Consider the following 14,915-nt stretch of genomic DNA (forward strand, 5'->3'; position numbering starts at 1 on the left):
AAGATTAAGAATAAGTAAACTATTACTTTTAAGTATTAAGCTATAGGTAACTTAGATTTATAGTAGAGTTAGTGCTTTATTACCTATATTATCCTCCTCTTTAAATATATTAGGGAATAATATAAATATATTATTAGTACTTTAGTGAGGGGCTATAGGTATATTATTTATAAATTAAGTAGTTTAATAAGGGGTTAGGTTAACTAAAGTTAAGTTTAGTTAAAATAATAGTATTAATAAAAATAGGGTATTTTAGAACTAAATTATATATAGTAGATCTTTTTTTTATTTCTTTTATATTATTATTACTTTTTAATAAGAGGATATTTTTAAAGCTCTTTATAATAATAGAAGTACTATAAATATATACTTTCTTTATAATATAAACTTAAGAGCTACTAAATTATTAGTTTTAAGTTTAGTTTTAGTAATAATAACTTTAATAATAGCTTTTTTAGTAATTTCTTTAATAGTAATAGTTTAATAAGCTTTCTTAATAAGTATAATAATTCTAATTAATAATAAAATAAAGTATTAAAGAAGATTTCTAATAATATCTTATATTAGTTATTATATATATTATTATTTCTATATACTATTAATAATAAGTAATAGATAATACTTAGATAGGTTATTATCTATTTACTAAGTTATATAGTAGTATTTAGGAAGTATTATAATACTCTTAGATAATAAGATTTAATAAGAATAGATTAATTAAAGTTATTAAAATAAGTTAATTATTATACTATAAGTATCTATATAGTATTAGGTAAATTTTTATATATATATAGGGATTATGTGTATGTAATTTCGGTAAAAAGGGGGGGCGGACGCTATTAATGTAACGGACTGTAAGGAGCCAGCTAGCTAAAGGTTCCGCGATCAGAAAAAAAAGTTGTTCTACCCTTTCCGCAGGGACCATTTGAGTTCACTGGACAAGAAGCTCCAAGCAATAAACATCGCTCTTCAATCAGCGATGCAACTGATGGAACTGTATGAAACCTGTGCCCTGTTGACGCTGTCACTGCTGACACTACGTAGGGAAATTTCAATGGCCACGCAAGTCTCTGTCTGCCAAGTTCATGAAGAGACCTCAATTGCAAACACGATGCTGCTCGATATCAAGGCTGACATCGCCCGGAGTATTGCGCAAAATCAAAGCCATGATCTGGCGATTCAGAGCGACATGGACGAGCTGAAGTCCATAGTAGAAGCGCTTGTATCTTCGAGCTCCGACACTATGTTGACCATGCAGAGATTGACATCAAACCCGGATGTGCTTAAAACCGTCTGTTCTGGAATCAGCGACGTTAAACCGAATCACCCACTGTTTCAAAAGAATGGATCTTCTGACAGTAAAGTATATGACGAAGCAGAGAACGTCTATACGAGCTTCTACTGTAATTGCGATACTCGACGCCGCCTGAATCGCAAGGCATGGCGGTCTGGGCCAGCCCTTTTAGTGAAAGAGGTAGCTGTCAAAAGACCCCATCTCCCAGGATGTCCATTAACTGCCTGCATTGATGGACAAAGCAAATGGACCGCCGAGTTCTCTGCAAACCTGTTTCGAGGGCTCGTTTCAGTAGCGATAACAATCACGACTTCAACGATTCTTGGTGCAGGTGGCTTTTCGATATCGCCGTCATTTACGTATCTCTCTGTACGAAATACCAGTCCTGCTCGAGAAGCCATTCATCTCCTCGGTCAAGCATTCAATGAGAGGGAGTGGAGCGCAAGGGATTCCCACAACCTGATGTGGCGTGCCATCAGGACCATTCAGACCAGCTTCAACTCCAGGACTTCATCACCGTTTGACATTGACAGCGATGGGAAGACATTACTACATGATGTACTGATGATTCAGATCAACAATAATTCGGAAATGCCGCGAAACGAGATTTTGAAGTTTTTGGCCATGGCTGGCGTTCCGCGGGATCACCCGGACGGACGTGGAATGTAAGTACTTCGAACACTAGGCTTGGACGTGGAGAGCATTGATGTATTCGTAGTTACCCATTTCAAGCCGCCTTTGGATCGATGTTCTACCCGCAATCTCCAACCCCAGAGACTCTACAGATGCTCTGCCCAGATAATGGCCTGTTAAGTCTCGATATTCAACAGGCGGGGAGAGGTTCGCCGAAGTGTTTGCCGAAGTGGTTCTTCCTGAACATCCACGACAAAATAATTGGTATATCCCCCAAATATGCCGAACGTAAGATATGCTGTTCTAGTAACGTTGCAGGGGATAATTACATCATTTCTGGCTATTTGGACAGAGGCCTACCTATGTTATTTCTAATAGTCTATTTCATCTTGATGATTTCATTACCCCTGGCTTCCCTGGCTTCCCTGGCTTCCCTGGCTTCCCTGGCTTCCCTGGCTTCCCTGGCTTCCCTGGCTTCCCTGGCTTCCCTGGCTTCCCTGGCTTCCCTGTCGTCCCTGTCGTCCCTGTCGTCCCTGTCGTCCCTATCGCTATCGCTCTCACTATTTCTGTCTTTGCCTCTACCTACAATCTTCTATGCCCACTACCCGCCCGGATAGCTGGATAGCTAGGAACATCCGCCCGAATAGCAAAGCTGTATACCAAGGATGACCGCTAATGGTACTGGATGTAGTGTACGATGGGCATCCATCAGAACCGATCGTACTGCGCAATATACCAGCCTTAAAACACGCTCTGGATCGTAACACGTCTTTGTCGGAGTTGGCTACATTCGATGCGTTCGGCAACACTTCTCTGAATCATCTACTGTCCTGGCCGGAGGGATTCAAGCTTGTGCTCGATAGATTTGGCAGAGGAGTGTTCGATGCATCCGGCGACGCCCTCACGCTGGATTATGCGTTGCTTTGGAGTGGTCGTATTTGTACCAGTGAGCGATCAACTTTGTGCCAGAGTGACTGCTCATGTACGAATGGACTTCGGCTCATTATGGAATCTGACGTCGAATGTATTGCTAAAGCCACAAGCGGAATTCTTTGGATGATTTCCGTACTATACGCATCCAACAGAGCTCGCGAGATGGTCATTGGGCGCCTTAAGGAGGCCAGACAGGAGTTGAAAGAGCTCGCGCTCCTGCTTTTGGCGCCTGATGAAATTGAGAAATGGGACCTCCGGTGCTCCAAAGTCCTAGATCATCATACAGGCAGTGTCATTGCCGCACTCAAACGAAGGGGACATGTCGTTCCGCGTCCGCTGGCAACCCATCGACGATCTAGGGAAGATGAAATGTGGTCAGTCTATCTCAATCTGGCTCATTATCGTTTCGACGGAGCCCCGGTGGCAGAAACATTCTATCGACATGGTTTCTCTGATGTAGACTTGCCAGACTCAAGCGGCTACACCCCAATAGCGTATGCGTTAAATCCCGGATATATAGCTTGGTTGATTCAGCATGGAGCAAAGCTTCATGTTCGTCTTCCGGAGACAGTTGAAGGGCACGTCGTCGCGCACATCTTGTCCGCACATACGATTGGAATGTTTCAGTCGACGAATGTGCAAGCATGCAAGACAATCTTAAGCTCTATGTGTCAACACTGGTACCTTGACGCATGCGTCTGTGGTTGTTCAAAAGGAGGATGCCACCCTTTTACAGCTACGTGGATGGCGCTGTTCGGCCTCATCTTTCCCACCGACCAACCACCATCACCGAAACAAATTCACTCAGCGACTGAATATATCTGCAGAGTTACAGCCCAGGTCGAATCAATGAAAATGGACTCAATAGAATTCAGGTCAGCTTGTTTGCGGGCATGCACGTTTGAACTGCTGCCTTTAGCACACACGTGCTGCCGCAGAAACGATGAGTACGCTGAGTGGCGGGTGCAGGCACACGACGCAGAAGACAGGCTTGAGATAAGGGATGAGGACGCTTTGGAACTCGAAAAGCTAGAGGCTTTGATTGAAGAGTTCGAGAAAGAGTTTGCCAAAATGGGATCTTATCTGACCACGTTTATGCAAACATATTGGTCAGAACGAATGGGCATTGTGATCCACGAGCTTGGAGATTATCAACTCAGCGAAGAAGAGATTCAGAACATTGAGATGCTGGGTGTGTGTCCCCAGACCCAAGCTGAGACGAGCAGGGAGGACGAAGTCGACGGCGATTCTTCTCAACTGGATTACTGGTACCGAAAGCTTGACGCATTGGTTTAACGGCATCTTGCGTGAAACAAGCTCTATTATTGTGCTAAAACATATGGCTGATAGAGCATGAAATGATACGAAGAGATATATCCTTCATCCATTGGTATTGTCTCTCTCTCCATCTGTTCCAGAGGTGCAGTTGATTTGCAAGAGGTCGTTTTCCAAATTCTTGCACTCGTACACAGGAGGATTTCCGCTCGGCACGGTGACCGTCACGTTTTCGGCGCGAATGTTGCTGCAACGCTGTGTGATCAAGTATCAAGTCAGTGCCTATCCGAGATTGAGATGTGAATAGTCAATGATCTGTGTTACTTACGTCTGGGGCACTGCAAACCAACGTCCCGGCCTGGGGGTCAAGCTTGGCCGAGGTCGTGCCATAAATATTCTTGAGAGTGATGTCGGTGATGGTCAGGTTGGCCTTTGGGGAAATCCTGCGTTAGCACATGACTTCGATCACACGTCCGTGTGAGATAATTAAGCTTACCGGGTGCTCTTCGCAAAGAGTCTGGTTCTTCTGGCCGTAGCACTGGGTGATGGTGATGGCACGATCGTTGTTGATGTTCTTGAACAGATCATACGTGACGTTCCTGACACGTCCAAGACCGCCGCCTCCGTTCAGGAGAGTCTGGAAAGACGACTCGATACCAGGCCAAACCTTGATGCGGGCCGCATCGCTAGCGTCAGCCATGGTGATGTTGTATATGTAGAGGTTCTCGACAATATCGGTCTCGCCCTTGTATTGGCCGAGAGATCCAACGCTGATACCGTGTGAGCCGGTGCAGTCAAGGTTCTGGATGACGACGTTCGTGCTGTTTGGCTTGAAAGACACGCAGTCTAGAGAAGATCAGTCGCGTCCCCAATTGCAGTAACCTGAGAACTCACCGTCGGTGTTGATGATGTACGAGTCCTGGATGACAACTCGGTCGGAGCGATACGTGTCCCATCCGTCTGAGTTGGCGATCTTGGTGCCGTTTGTGCTCTGTATGGATGTCAGGAATGCAGTTGAAACTGTGAAAGGTTTGCCACAAACCTCTGCCCTCAGATCCATGTTGCTGATGAGAACATCAGTACTGTTCGCAATCAGGTTGAACCACTGCATATGTCAGTCATTGGTGTTTAAGAGAGAACGTCTTTTGGGATCTTACGTTCGGCGGGTTGCGCATGCGAAGGTGGGACATTGTGGCACCCTTCACTCCCTCGAAAGAGAACAACATGGGCCTCAGAAGCTAGTGGAGAGTCGAATAAGTCAGCCAATTGAATACTGAATTGTCTCGCCAGGCTCTCATCAACCACTTACGCTGCTGTTGGTCTGGATCGCGACCCAGTAAGCTTGGCCACGACCATCAATGACAGACTGATCGTTGCTCAAATCACCGTAGATGTTGATGTCCTCTCCTCCAAGCTTCCAGAAGACTGACTGGTTCTGGAAGGCGAACTTGAAGCTGTTGTCGGCCCAGTAATAAGGATCATCGTTGAACTCAATGGATCCAGTGATGACCACGTCAATGTGCTTCAAGAAGGTGAGATCCAGGGGCGAGCCGATGAGGTAGGACTTGTCGAAGACAACGGTGCCACCATCATTGCACTTCTTGAAGGCGTCCAAGATCTTGGGCGCATCGTCTCGCTTCTCTCCGCAGCCAGGCTTGACGTAGCAGTACCGGCCCTTCTCTCTGGGAGGAGAGTGAGGCATGTCCCGCCCAGTGTTGTAGGGAGCTGGCACGACATGAGGACGTTCGGGGATGTTCGGCTTCGGCGAGGCAACTGATGCGGCAGAAGACACTGGCAGCAGCGCAGAGGCTGCGGCCAGAAGGCTCAGTGCAAGTGAACGCATGGCTGCAATCGTTCAGCAGCAGATGGGGAGATTGAGGTGAACAACGCGACGGCCACCACGCATCGCTCACCATTCGTCTGAAGTTTCTTTCTTCATATATAACAATTATTCGGAAATTATCCAACTCTAATTAGGTTTAGGTAAGGGACCACGCCCGGAGAATCATAACATCATCTGTTAATGTTCAGCGCAACGATACGCGGAAGATTTGTGGGGTCATGTAAAGGTTGTTCGGGTCTGTCGGTGAAAATTCTCGCGGAGCCAGGGGCAATCTTTCCTGCTCAATATTCCGCCCACGGCGACCTGCTCCCCCGTTCTGACCGTTGGTCGAGCTGGTTAAAATGCCCTGCGGCTGAATCCTGGACCACGCGGCCCCGCATGTCCAACCCCGCGCGATGGGGGAATGAGATGCGGAGACGCTGACTGAGGGGGGAATGGATAAGCATGTGGCCACTGAGGGTTTTCCGCTTGATGAGCCGAAATTAGTGTTGGGAGGTGTTCACGAAGCATCCTTCCCAAGCTACTGGGATCATGCTTCTTTGTGGGTTTGGCGGTGTGAAAGAGTAGCTCGCACACCCTTGGTGTTGAGGTCCCCGACAGCGACGAAGAAGTCGTGTTTACAAACAACGTCATCGAGTTTTGTTTCAAACATTTCCCAGTCGAATCTGCGAACGACCGACGCCGTGGCCAGATACAACTCGGCAAAGGCGAGACTGAGAGCGGTGTCAGTGGAAACTCCCTCGAAGATGTTTGTCATTGAAGGGTTCGGCTTACTTCATGCCAAGACACTGTCGACTACCTTTTCCGAATGATACGAGGTACTTGTCCAGTCTCTTACCTTGTTTCTCCGCTTCCAACCACCTCTCGGGCTTGAAAGTCTGAGGCTCCGGGAAAATTGACGGGTGCATCAAGACAAAGTATGGGGTCTGCGATACAGGTGTCTGCGATGCAATTAGTGGTTGGCGGGGCGGTTGTGCTGATCCGGGGCGGTAACATACCCCTGCCGGAATGACATATTCCCCATACTGGATGTCGTGGTGGGTAATGCGTGGCAGACGAGTCGTAACTCCGTATGAAAGTCGAAGTCCTTCTCGAATCACAGAGGTCTGAAGAGAGTCAATTGGAGATGAGCCATTTGATTAGCGAGATAGGAAACGTACCAGATAAGGGAGCTTCTGTAGGTCAGCCCAACACAGAATCTCCGTGGCTCTTGGCATTGCCGCATCAATTTCGTCTCGTAGCCTCTTCAGTGCATCTGGCACATACTTCAGATAAAAGAGGATTCGAGTAATGGTTTGGGCTGTTGTCTCAGACCCTGCACCAGTCAAAATCTCCGCCTCGTCGCACAACCTCTGTAAGGTCTTCTCTTCTGGTGGTAAATCGCTGTCGCGCAGCATATGAAAGATGGTTCTCGAAGCAGCCCCTGTTTGGTCGTCCTTTCCGTCTAAAATTGGCTCAACTTGTTGTTTAACACCCGCTTGCCAGCGAAGTAGATGGCCAACAGATGGGTTCATCGCAGATACCATTGACAAGGGCAGCCTTTTCATGACGGGCAACATCCAGGGAAATTGCCGACCAACAGCTCCGCCTTCGAATGCCCCAATGATAGTTTCTTTCCATATCAACTTGAAGTCGGGTTCGTCCAGATACTTCCGATCATTAGCAAACGCGTAGTCGCATATGATGTCCATCGTCAGCGCCATGAAAGCGGCATCGAGCCGGACGACTTCGCCCGTCTGTGCGATCTCGCTAAACCTCGCCGCGAGTTTCTCCACCTTGCACCGGATCAGCGGCTCCAGTTGGGTCACGGAACGGACCGAAAAGAATGGCTTCAGAGCCCCACGGCGCAGCCGGTGCAGATCATGCGGCACAGTCGAGAACGAGCTGCCGTCCGCGCCGGCGAGATTGGTCCACCACCGATATTTGTCGGACTTCCTGTTGGACGAGTAAAGCTCATCGTAGAATTCAGGGTCGATGATGTGCAGCTCGTATGGGTTGATTCTAACAATTGGCCCTAAGCAATGTCAGAAGTGGACACAATGACTCAGGGGGCTTTAGGGGGTTCTCATACTGACCGTATTTCTTGTGCATGTCCTCGATGCGCCAGATAAATGTCCCTCGCTTAATCACATCCCAGTAAAACTCATTCCATAACGTCAACGCTGCAAATTTGGGCCCTGGAAAGTTGGACAGTGGTGAAAAGAAGACCCTTTGAATCGCGCTGATAATGAGAACCAGCAAAGGACCAGCTCCGAACAAGAGGAGAATCACGCTCCAATCCATCATCTTCCGATTGTGATCCAAATCTCACAGGCAAGGGATGCTGCAGGATACTGGATCACTGTCCTCGCAGGGTGACCAGTGACATTTTGAACAGTCCAAGACCTGGTGTCGATAACCCCGCTACCTGGTTGAGGGGTGGCCTGACCCCACGAAGAATCATGGAAATTCCAGCGGTGAAAACGCCATCGTCTAAGTACCATGTCACTGGCAAGACGCTATCGAGCCACCATTCCCGATTCCTCTCAGTTGATACCGCTAGCAGGGTTCAGCGTGGAGCAGAACAAAACCTTCTTAGACGCTCCCAGCATATCGATTGGTTGCAGCCGGCAATGGCACAAGTGACGAAGGAAGCACTCAGCAGACGGCTTTCCATCTCCATTTTGATCCCGCCAGACGCTCAAATGTCCTCCCTGGGAATGAGACTGATGGCCTGTCAGCAGCTGCCATCCAATCATCGCAAGCGTTATCTTCATGTCGTGTTCCCTGACGCCACATGGCGAGCCCCGTTGATCCTTTCGGCCCCATCGAAGACCGCCAGAAAACGATGTCACCTCCCTGATCCCATGTCCGCACGAAGTCTTCATTTTCCCCTCCTTGCCACCTCTTATGAATGTCATTTGCTGCGTACTGTTCTTGCCCTTTACCTGAGCCAGGTCATTCGAGTTGCAAGTCAAGATTAGCAAGTTGCATACGGGCTGGTAAGCCTTCTGAACGGCCCTTTAGTTGCATTTCCGCATCCGGAGCATATCATGGTGTCCACAGACGAACCCTCACGGGTCACCGACGCCGCCGGCTGCCCGAAGTCAATCAAGTCGGCGGGGTCCCGAGCCGGCACACGCTCCCCGCGATCACCACCGCAAGCTTCAGGGCACGGGTCCCCTGCTGTAGCAGCCGGAGCAGATGAAGCTGTCGAAGCGCAAGAATTTCATCCCGAGTTAGAAGCTGAAGTGCGCTATTTTCACTCCTAATTAGGATCGCGACCCAACTGACGAGTCTGATTTTGCAGTCTGATCTTGGTAGCGACACCGCTTCCAACTATGCCAGTGACGTTTCCGATACCTCGAGTGCAACATCCTCGATCTTTGACTACGAGTATGAAAATGGGCGTCGGTACCACGCATACCGAGCTGGACAGTATCTTTTGCCCAATGATGAGACCGAGCAGGAGCGCCTTGACATGACCCATCATGTGTTTTTGTTGACTCTCAAAGGCGAACTTTGTGCAACGCACCTGGATAATCCTCAAAAGATTCTCGATATTGGCACCGGTACTGGTATTTGGGTTTGTCTCTCAAGACACTGGAAATCCCACAGTTCTACTAACTTGGAATTTTCAGGCCATTGAGATTGGCGACGCGTTCCCTTCAGCGGAGGTTACTGGAACGGACTTGAGTCCAATTCAACCGATTTGGTGAGCTACAGTGCGGAGCATAGCAAGATCTCATGTCTCATATCAACAGGGTCCCACCAAATGTGCGCTTCGAAATTGACGACGCCACCCTAGAGTGGACATTCCCGAAGAACCATTTCGACTTCATACACGCGCGTACTCTTGCTGGCGCGGTGCAAAACTGGCCAGCCCTCATCCACCAATGCTATGAACACGTCAAGCCCGGAGGCAGCATCGAGATCTCGGAAGGCAGAGCCAACTTCTTCTGCGAGGACGACAGTCTCAAGGGGGACTCGGCAACATGGCAGTGGCTCAGCGAGTTCAGGAAGCTGAGCGCCCCGCTAGGTTTTGACATTGCCCCCGCACTTCCTGACATGCTGAAAGGCGAAGGCTTCGAGAATGTGAATTACGTGCAAAGAGTCGTTCCCATGGGTACTTGGCCCAAAGACCGAGACCTGAAGGAAATTGGTCGGTGGTTCAGGGTCCAATTCCTAGAGATGGCTTTGGAAGCCTACACTCTTGCCTTGTTCACCCGTGCCGGTAACTGGAAGAACGAAGAGGTTCAGGTTCTACTGGCTCTGGTGAGAGAAGAGCTGAAGTCGGATAAGATACACTTATACACCTACACGTGAGGCTTCCTTCCTTGCTTGATTACGTCAATCCGATACTGACCCGAAAAGCGCATTCGTTACCGGAAAGAAGCCTTTAACTGCCACATAAACAGCGTAAAATCGACAGGATAGATCTCAGTTTCTCAAAGATGTGCATGAGTTCTGCGCGATCTTAGCGATAATATTTAGTTTATTAGGCGATTACAAGATGTCGGTAATCCTAGCTCTCGAGCATGTGGTAGTCCAAAGGTTCGCTGTCACTATGTGACATGACAAATGAAAATTTGGTTCTTGGAGTTGGGTATCAGTCATAGACAAAAGAAACCACCTATCTGCTGTTCTTCTAGCCCCAATAACTCAGTTCAATCTCTTGTATCCGCCAAAGTCACTGACCCAAGCAACCGTAACTTTAAGAAGATCCACCACAATATCCAAAAATGAACTGTCACTACTGCATCCAAGAACAGACTAACTTCGAAACTCGGCTGATCCGTTTACGAAGCTTTCGGTTAGCCTCAAGCCAACAGTGTCTTCGAAGCATCAAAGCCAGATCTCAGCGCTGAGGGTGGCTCCACCTGTAGTACGGCATAGGTTGCGGCCGTTCGGCACGTGGAGGACCGTTCAGCTTGACTTTTGGTCTTCTCTCTGTGAATTTCACAGCAGGTTCTTGCCAGCCCTTCTTTTGTGTCCGCCGCGGACCGTGCTCATTTACAACCCAAGGCTCATGCTCATTCACTGTGAACGGTGGCCGGGCTGGTGTCTGAGGATAAACCGGATAAGGCATCGATGTTCGACGAGGTCTTTTGGGGGGCCTTCTGTTCCACGGGAAGAAAGCAGGAGCTGGTGGTCGCGGTGGTGGCGTCTTGACTGAGTATTCAGAATAGGAAGTCGTGGTTTCATCGTCGTACATGCCAGAGTATGAACGTCTTGGTTTCGGACGATTCATGAGGCAATAACAGACGATCAAAAGGATGGTCACGACGCCGACGATGCCGCCCAAGATCGCGCCAATTTGGGCGCTCGATAGAGACCCGCTTCCCCGGCTCGGAGGTGGCGCCTCCGCAGTCGGGGTGGCGGCGACCGGTGTTTCCGGGATGTCAGCGCCGGGGACCGGAGTGGGGTCACCGGGGCCGAGGGTGACGTATGTGAGAAAGGTGGTGGCCGGCCGTCGAATTGTTTGCGTAATCACGTGGACGCCTTCCTCGTCCTGTTGTCGGGCAGCAAGACTGAGGAGGCCGCCGATGGGCTGCGAGATCGGAGTAGGGTAGATATGCATGCTGACGGAATCACATCAGGTTGGCTGATGAGCTGCTGGCTTTCCAAAGTCAGGGACCAAAAGGCAAGAACGAAGCGGCCAACTGTGCCAACGCAGAGACGGGAATGATTGACATGGATGAACACCAGCCTGGAAGCCACAAAAGAAAAGAGAAAGTGCAAAAGCTCGTCTTCTTATTCACTGCGAACCTTCAAGCAGGCTGTGGTCTGCGGCCTGACTAGCTTCCTCATCCATCTCACTCTGGCGTAGTGCCGAGACTGCCTGCTTGCCTGCCAAGGCACAACCGACTCACACGTTCTATCGCCAGACTTGCTATGCAGTAAGGCACACACGAACGCGCGACTCCCCACGAACAGGCTGCAAGCATCGCTGCAGCGCGACACACCCCTCAAGGCCCGAAGCGCACTGGGCGAAAGACACAATCAAGACGCGACTAACCTTGTTTTGACACCCCTACTACCCCATAGCCGAAGCATCGATGTTGCACAGCTTGCGCCTGACACATCCGGGCCAGCTGCAAAGACAACATGCGGGCCATCAGGGCTGGCCAACGGGAGACCGACAGCGTGGTGTCATAAGCTTGCAAGTGTGCCCACATGATTTTCTGCCAGTCAACATTTTGCGATAAAAAAAACTGGAAACCTGAGTGATCATGGACAGATCCACCAATCGCGCGAGATGGTTGGGCTGAGCTGCATGGCTTTGGGGGTACAAACGAGCCAATACGGCGAAGTTGCGGACAACCACCAGCAAGTACCGCGCAGCAAGTCCATCGTAAACACACCCACACGGGGTGCGGCCCGTCTCTCTGGTTCCGTGGTGTGCGGATACCATGGATGGGCAGAGTGCTCATGTGGTTAAGTACGAGTGAGACAGGTGTATATCAACCACGACGACTTCTTAGTTGCTGACCCTCCTTCGCATGTGCGAATTTGGCCCCCAACAAGTCGATGTCTGACGGATAACACGGGCATTAGTGCTCATCATGCAGGCAGCAACACGTTTGCTCGGTTCTTGGTGTTGTTTGTTGTTATCGTCACGGTCACTGATTGATGGTTGGATGACAAATTCATGAACAGAATCCCGACGAAGTTAATTTGCTACCTCAACGGGTGACGCGATGCCGGCCTCATCGCTACCAATTTCCAGGTGTCGTCACGTCCTTGATCGTGCTCGATCGATCCCCTGCACCCGCGAACCCAAGGCGTCATTTTTTCCAAACTCCCCCGAAGAACTCCCGCCTGATATTATAAAAATGCCCCAAATAGGAAAATATGAGTACCTGAACGAAATTACATCGTGCCATGTCGTGTTTTGTTGGTGTCGGTGGTGGTGCCAGGAAGCAGCGCTGCGCGGCGCGCGGAGAGGCCGGAAGAGATTTTTGTCCGCGGTTCAAAATGACCAAAGAGTAACAAGAATTGCGTTCGATCATTGGGGCCAGGCGAGCGAACTTCAAACTTCTTTGACAGAGTATCATTGGCAGCATCTGGTGATTCTCGAGTCAGCGCCTTGCTTCTCTCATGTGTTTCGTTTCGCCGCAGTGCGCCGATCAACGACACGAGGAGGAGAATGACTTACTTATACTTCGATCGGACTTTAGAAAGATTATGCGACGGCTCTCCCGCAAGAAAACACACAAAATACACGGTCCCCTTACTCTGCTGCGCGGTTGGGTTGCGCGGCAGCCGTCGGGTTGTTGTCGACAATGATACCGACGCCGGCTCCACCCTCTCCGTTTCCGAGTTGCACCTTGGGGCCCTTGGTGAGAGCGGCCTCGGCAAAGGTGAGGGCGCGGTCGAAGCCGCTGGCCTGGCGCTTTTGCACCTTCTTGACATCACGTCCGGCCACAATGCCGGTTCCTGGGGCGCCAGCGGCGGCGGCCGCAGCGGCAGCTGCACCCTCACCACCGGCAGCGCCGCCCTCCTTCTTTCCGCCGCCAGTTCCCTTGCCAGTTGTTCCCTTGCCTCCACCGGCAGCGCCACCTTCGGCTCCTCCAGAGAATGTGAGCGCACCATCACCGACCACCAAGGCAGGCGAGTAGGCACCGAGGTTGATGTTCAATGGGGCGGGGGCGGCGTTGACTCCCATGGCAAGAAGAGCCAGGGTCATGAGGGCGTTGGTGATCTGCATATTGGCGAGAGGATTGGAAGGATTCGGATAGTAAGAGGTGTAATTGGTTTGTCGGCGCAGCCGTTGGTATCTTTCTTTCCCCAAGAGGATTATTAAGTAGTATTGAATGAAAAGGGCTTTCCGTCAAGGAGATTGAGAAAAGAACAGCACAGCTGAGATAGAGGAAAAGGGAAGAAAGCAGGCAAAAGCACACGCGTCAACGAGTGGCAAGGCAGCGGGAGGGAGAGCGTAATGAATGAAATCTCCACGACATGCCAAGAGGTTGTTCAAATACTAGACATGAACGGAGTCAGGTTCGTGGAGTCGCATCGAGAGAGTGTGATAGATGGCGGGAGGAGAGAAAACTGACAGGCCTGCTCGTCCAGAGCTGCGACGGCATCATGCGTGTCAAGACCTGCGGGTGCCAAGACCAAGCGGCTCTTGCAAAAATAGAAGCTCTGTGCAGGGTGCCTGGTGAGAAGAGATGATAGGTCCAGGGCAATCTTAGCATCTGGCACCCGCCTTTGCGTAAATGGGGGCAAAAGAGCCGCGTCTGGCCAGGGACCAATGTGGTATTGTTGGTAGGCATGTTGCGACGGGGAAGAGTGTCTGAGCGGAGGTGAAACAACCCAAGTCCCAAGACTGCCAGCGACGGGGGCACCCCGAAACCATACAAACTCTTGGCAAAAGATCTCGAGGTGCTCATTGCTCACCGAGGGTTAGGTCTTCAGGTGGTTTACTGCAAAACCTCTCTCTGAAGTCTTCCGTTTCTGGTGAGTTGTAAAGATAGATGAAGCCGCGACGTTTTGAAATGTGGGCACGCGGGGGTCCAACTAGGGACGAGATCTGCGACCCTGTCACATATCAACGGCTGCAGCACCGTTTTGGCTATTGAATGTCCGGAGGCAGATTCCTGGTGAATTGCATTCTCCGGGAAGGAATATTGCTCGTGAGACTTGGCCAAGCCTTTCCTGAAGCCAAGAGCGTTTCCCAAGAGATGGCCCGGTGCATCGATCGGATTACCAAGGCTACTCCAAGACTTCCAAGAGATCTCCCTCGCTCCCACTGCTATAGTGAATGAGGTTTTCGCCTGTCATTTAGATTAATACAGGACGAGGGTATGCTTTCCCCCTCCCGAAAGTTGTTTCCCTGGCGCTGCGAACATAAAGGATTGATTGGCCTGGGATGTTTCTGCGCGGCCGCTATGGAAACCTACTCGTACACCGACCCGGGCCGACGGAGTCAGCGAACGCACATGCTAAGCCGGG

At 50.1% G+C, this 14,915-nt stretch overlaps 7 protein-coding genes across 7 annotated transcripts in view; 3 read left to right on the forward strand and 4 right to left on the reverse strand.

Annotated features, from left to right (window-relative positions):
• The window catches only part of GCG54_00006815 (uncharacterized protein), a gene marked incomplete at both ends in the record, with an annotated part of 7,596 nt that extends 4,276 nt beyond the window's left edge, over positions 1 to 3,320 (forward strand). The window contains 4 exon segments of the mRNA XM_045406812.1: positions 890 to 1,959; positions 2,013 to 2,134; positions 2,619 to 3,127; positions 3,147 to 3,320. Of these exon segments, the coding sequence (XP_045267358.1) occupies positions 890 to 1,959; positions 2,013 to 2,134; positions 2,619 to 3,127; positions 3,147 to 3,320 (1,875 nt within the window).
• A 611-nt stretch (positions 3,321 to 3,931) lies between these two features.
• GCG54_00006816 (uncharacterized protein) lies at positions 3,932 to 4,156 on the forward strand (the record flags this gene model as incomplete). The annotated part of the gene is made up of 1 exon (XM_045406813.1): positions 3,932 to 4,156. The coding sequence occupies one exon, from the start codon at positions 3,932 to 3,934 to the stop codon at positions 4,154 to 4,156; it is 225 nt and encodes a 74-aa protein (XP_045267359.1).
• Positions 4,157 to 4,240: 84 nt separating this feature from the next.
• GCG54_00006817 (Exopolygalacturonase X-1) lies at positions 4,241 to 5,978 on the reverse strand (the record flags this gene model as incomplete). The annotated part of the gene is made up of 7 exons (XM_045406814.1): positions 4,241 to 4,390; positions 4,464 to 4,565; positions 4,632 to 4,981; positions 5,030 to 5,126; positions 5,178 to 5,240; positions 5,293 to 5,373; positions 5,445 to 5,978. The coding sequence occupies 7 exons, from the start codon at positions 5,976 to 5,978 to the stop codon at positions 4,241 to 4,243; spliced, it is 1,377 nt and encodes a 458-aa protein (XP_045267360.1).
• Positions 5,979 to 6,507: 529 nt separating this feature from the next.
• Positions 6,508 to 8,264, reverse strand: GCG54_00006818 (Cytochrome P450 monooxygenase sdnE; the record flags this gene model as incomplete). Its single annotated transcript, XM_045406815.1, has 5 exons — positions 6,508 to 6,691; positions 6,753 to 6,919; positions 6,977 to 7,084; positions 7,139 to 7,992; positions 8,054 to 8,264. The coding sequence occupies 5 exons, from the start codon at positions 8,262 to 8,264 to the stop codon at positions 6,508 to 6,510; spliced, it is 1,524 nt and encodes a 507-aa protein (XP_045267361.1).
• Positions 8,265 to 9,010: 746 nt separating this feature from the next.
• GCG54_00006819 (Secondary metabolism regulator laeA) lies at positions 9,011 to 10,371 on the forward strand (the record flags this gene model as incomplete). The annotated part of the gene is made up of 5 exons (XM_045406816.1): positions 9,011 to 9,208; positions 9,268 to 9,543; positions 9,599 to 9,672; positions 9,722 to 10,279; positions 10,332 to 10,371. The coding sequence occupies 5 exons, from the start codon at positions 9,011 to 9,013 to the stop codon at positions 10,369 to 10,371; spliced, it is 1,146 nt and encodes a 381-aa protein (XP_045267362.1).
• A 444-nt stretch (positions 10,372 to 10,815) lies between these two features.
• GCG54_00006820 (uncharacterized protein) lies at positions 10,816 to 11,538 on the reverse strand (the record flags this gene model as incomplete). The annotated part of the gene is made up of 1 exon (XM_045406817.1): positions 10,816 to 11,538. One exon carries the CDS (start codon positions 11,536 to 11,538, stop codon positions 10,816 to 10,818), a length of 723 nt encoding a protein of 240 aa, XP_045267363.1.
• A 1,653-nt stretch (positions 11,539 to 13,191) lies between these two features.
• GCG54_00006821 (uncharacterized protein) lies at positions 13,192 to 13,668 on the reverse strand (the record flags this gene model as incomplete). Its single annotated transcript, XM_045406818.1, has 1 exon — positions 13,192 to 13,668. The coding sequence occupies one exon, from the start codon at positions 13,666 to 13,668 to the stop codon at positions 13,192 to 13,194; it is 477 nt and encodes a 158-aa protein (XP_045267364.1).
• Positions 13,669 to 14,915: the final 1,247 nt, after the last annotated feature.

Source organism: Colletotrichum gloeosporioides (assembly GCF_011800055.1).
Source record: "Colletotrichum gloeosporioides strain Lc1 chromosome Unknown consensus_22, whole genome shotgun sequence".
Lineage (NCBI taxonomy): Eukaryota > Fungi > Ascomycota > Sordariomycetes > Glomerellales > Glomerellaceae > Colletotrichum > Colletotrichum gloeosporioides.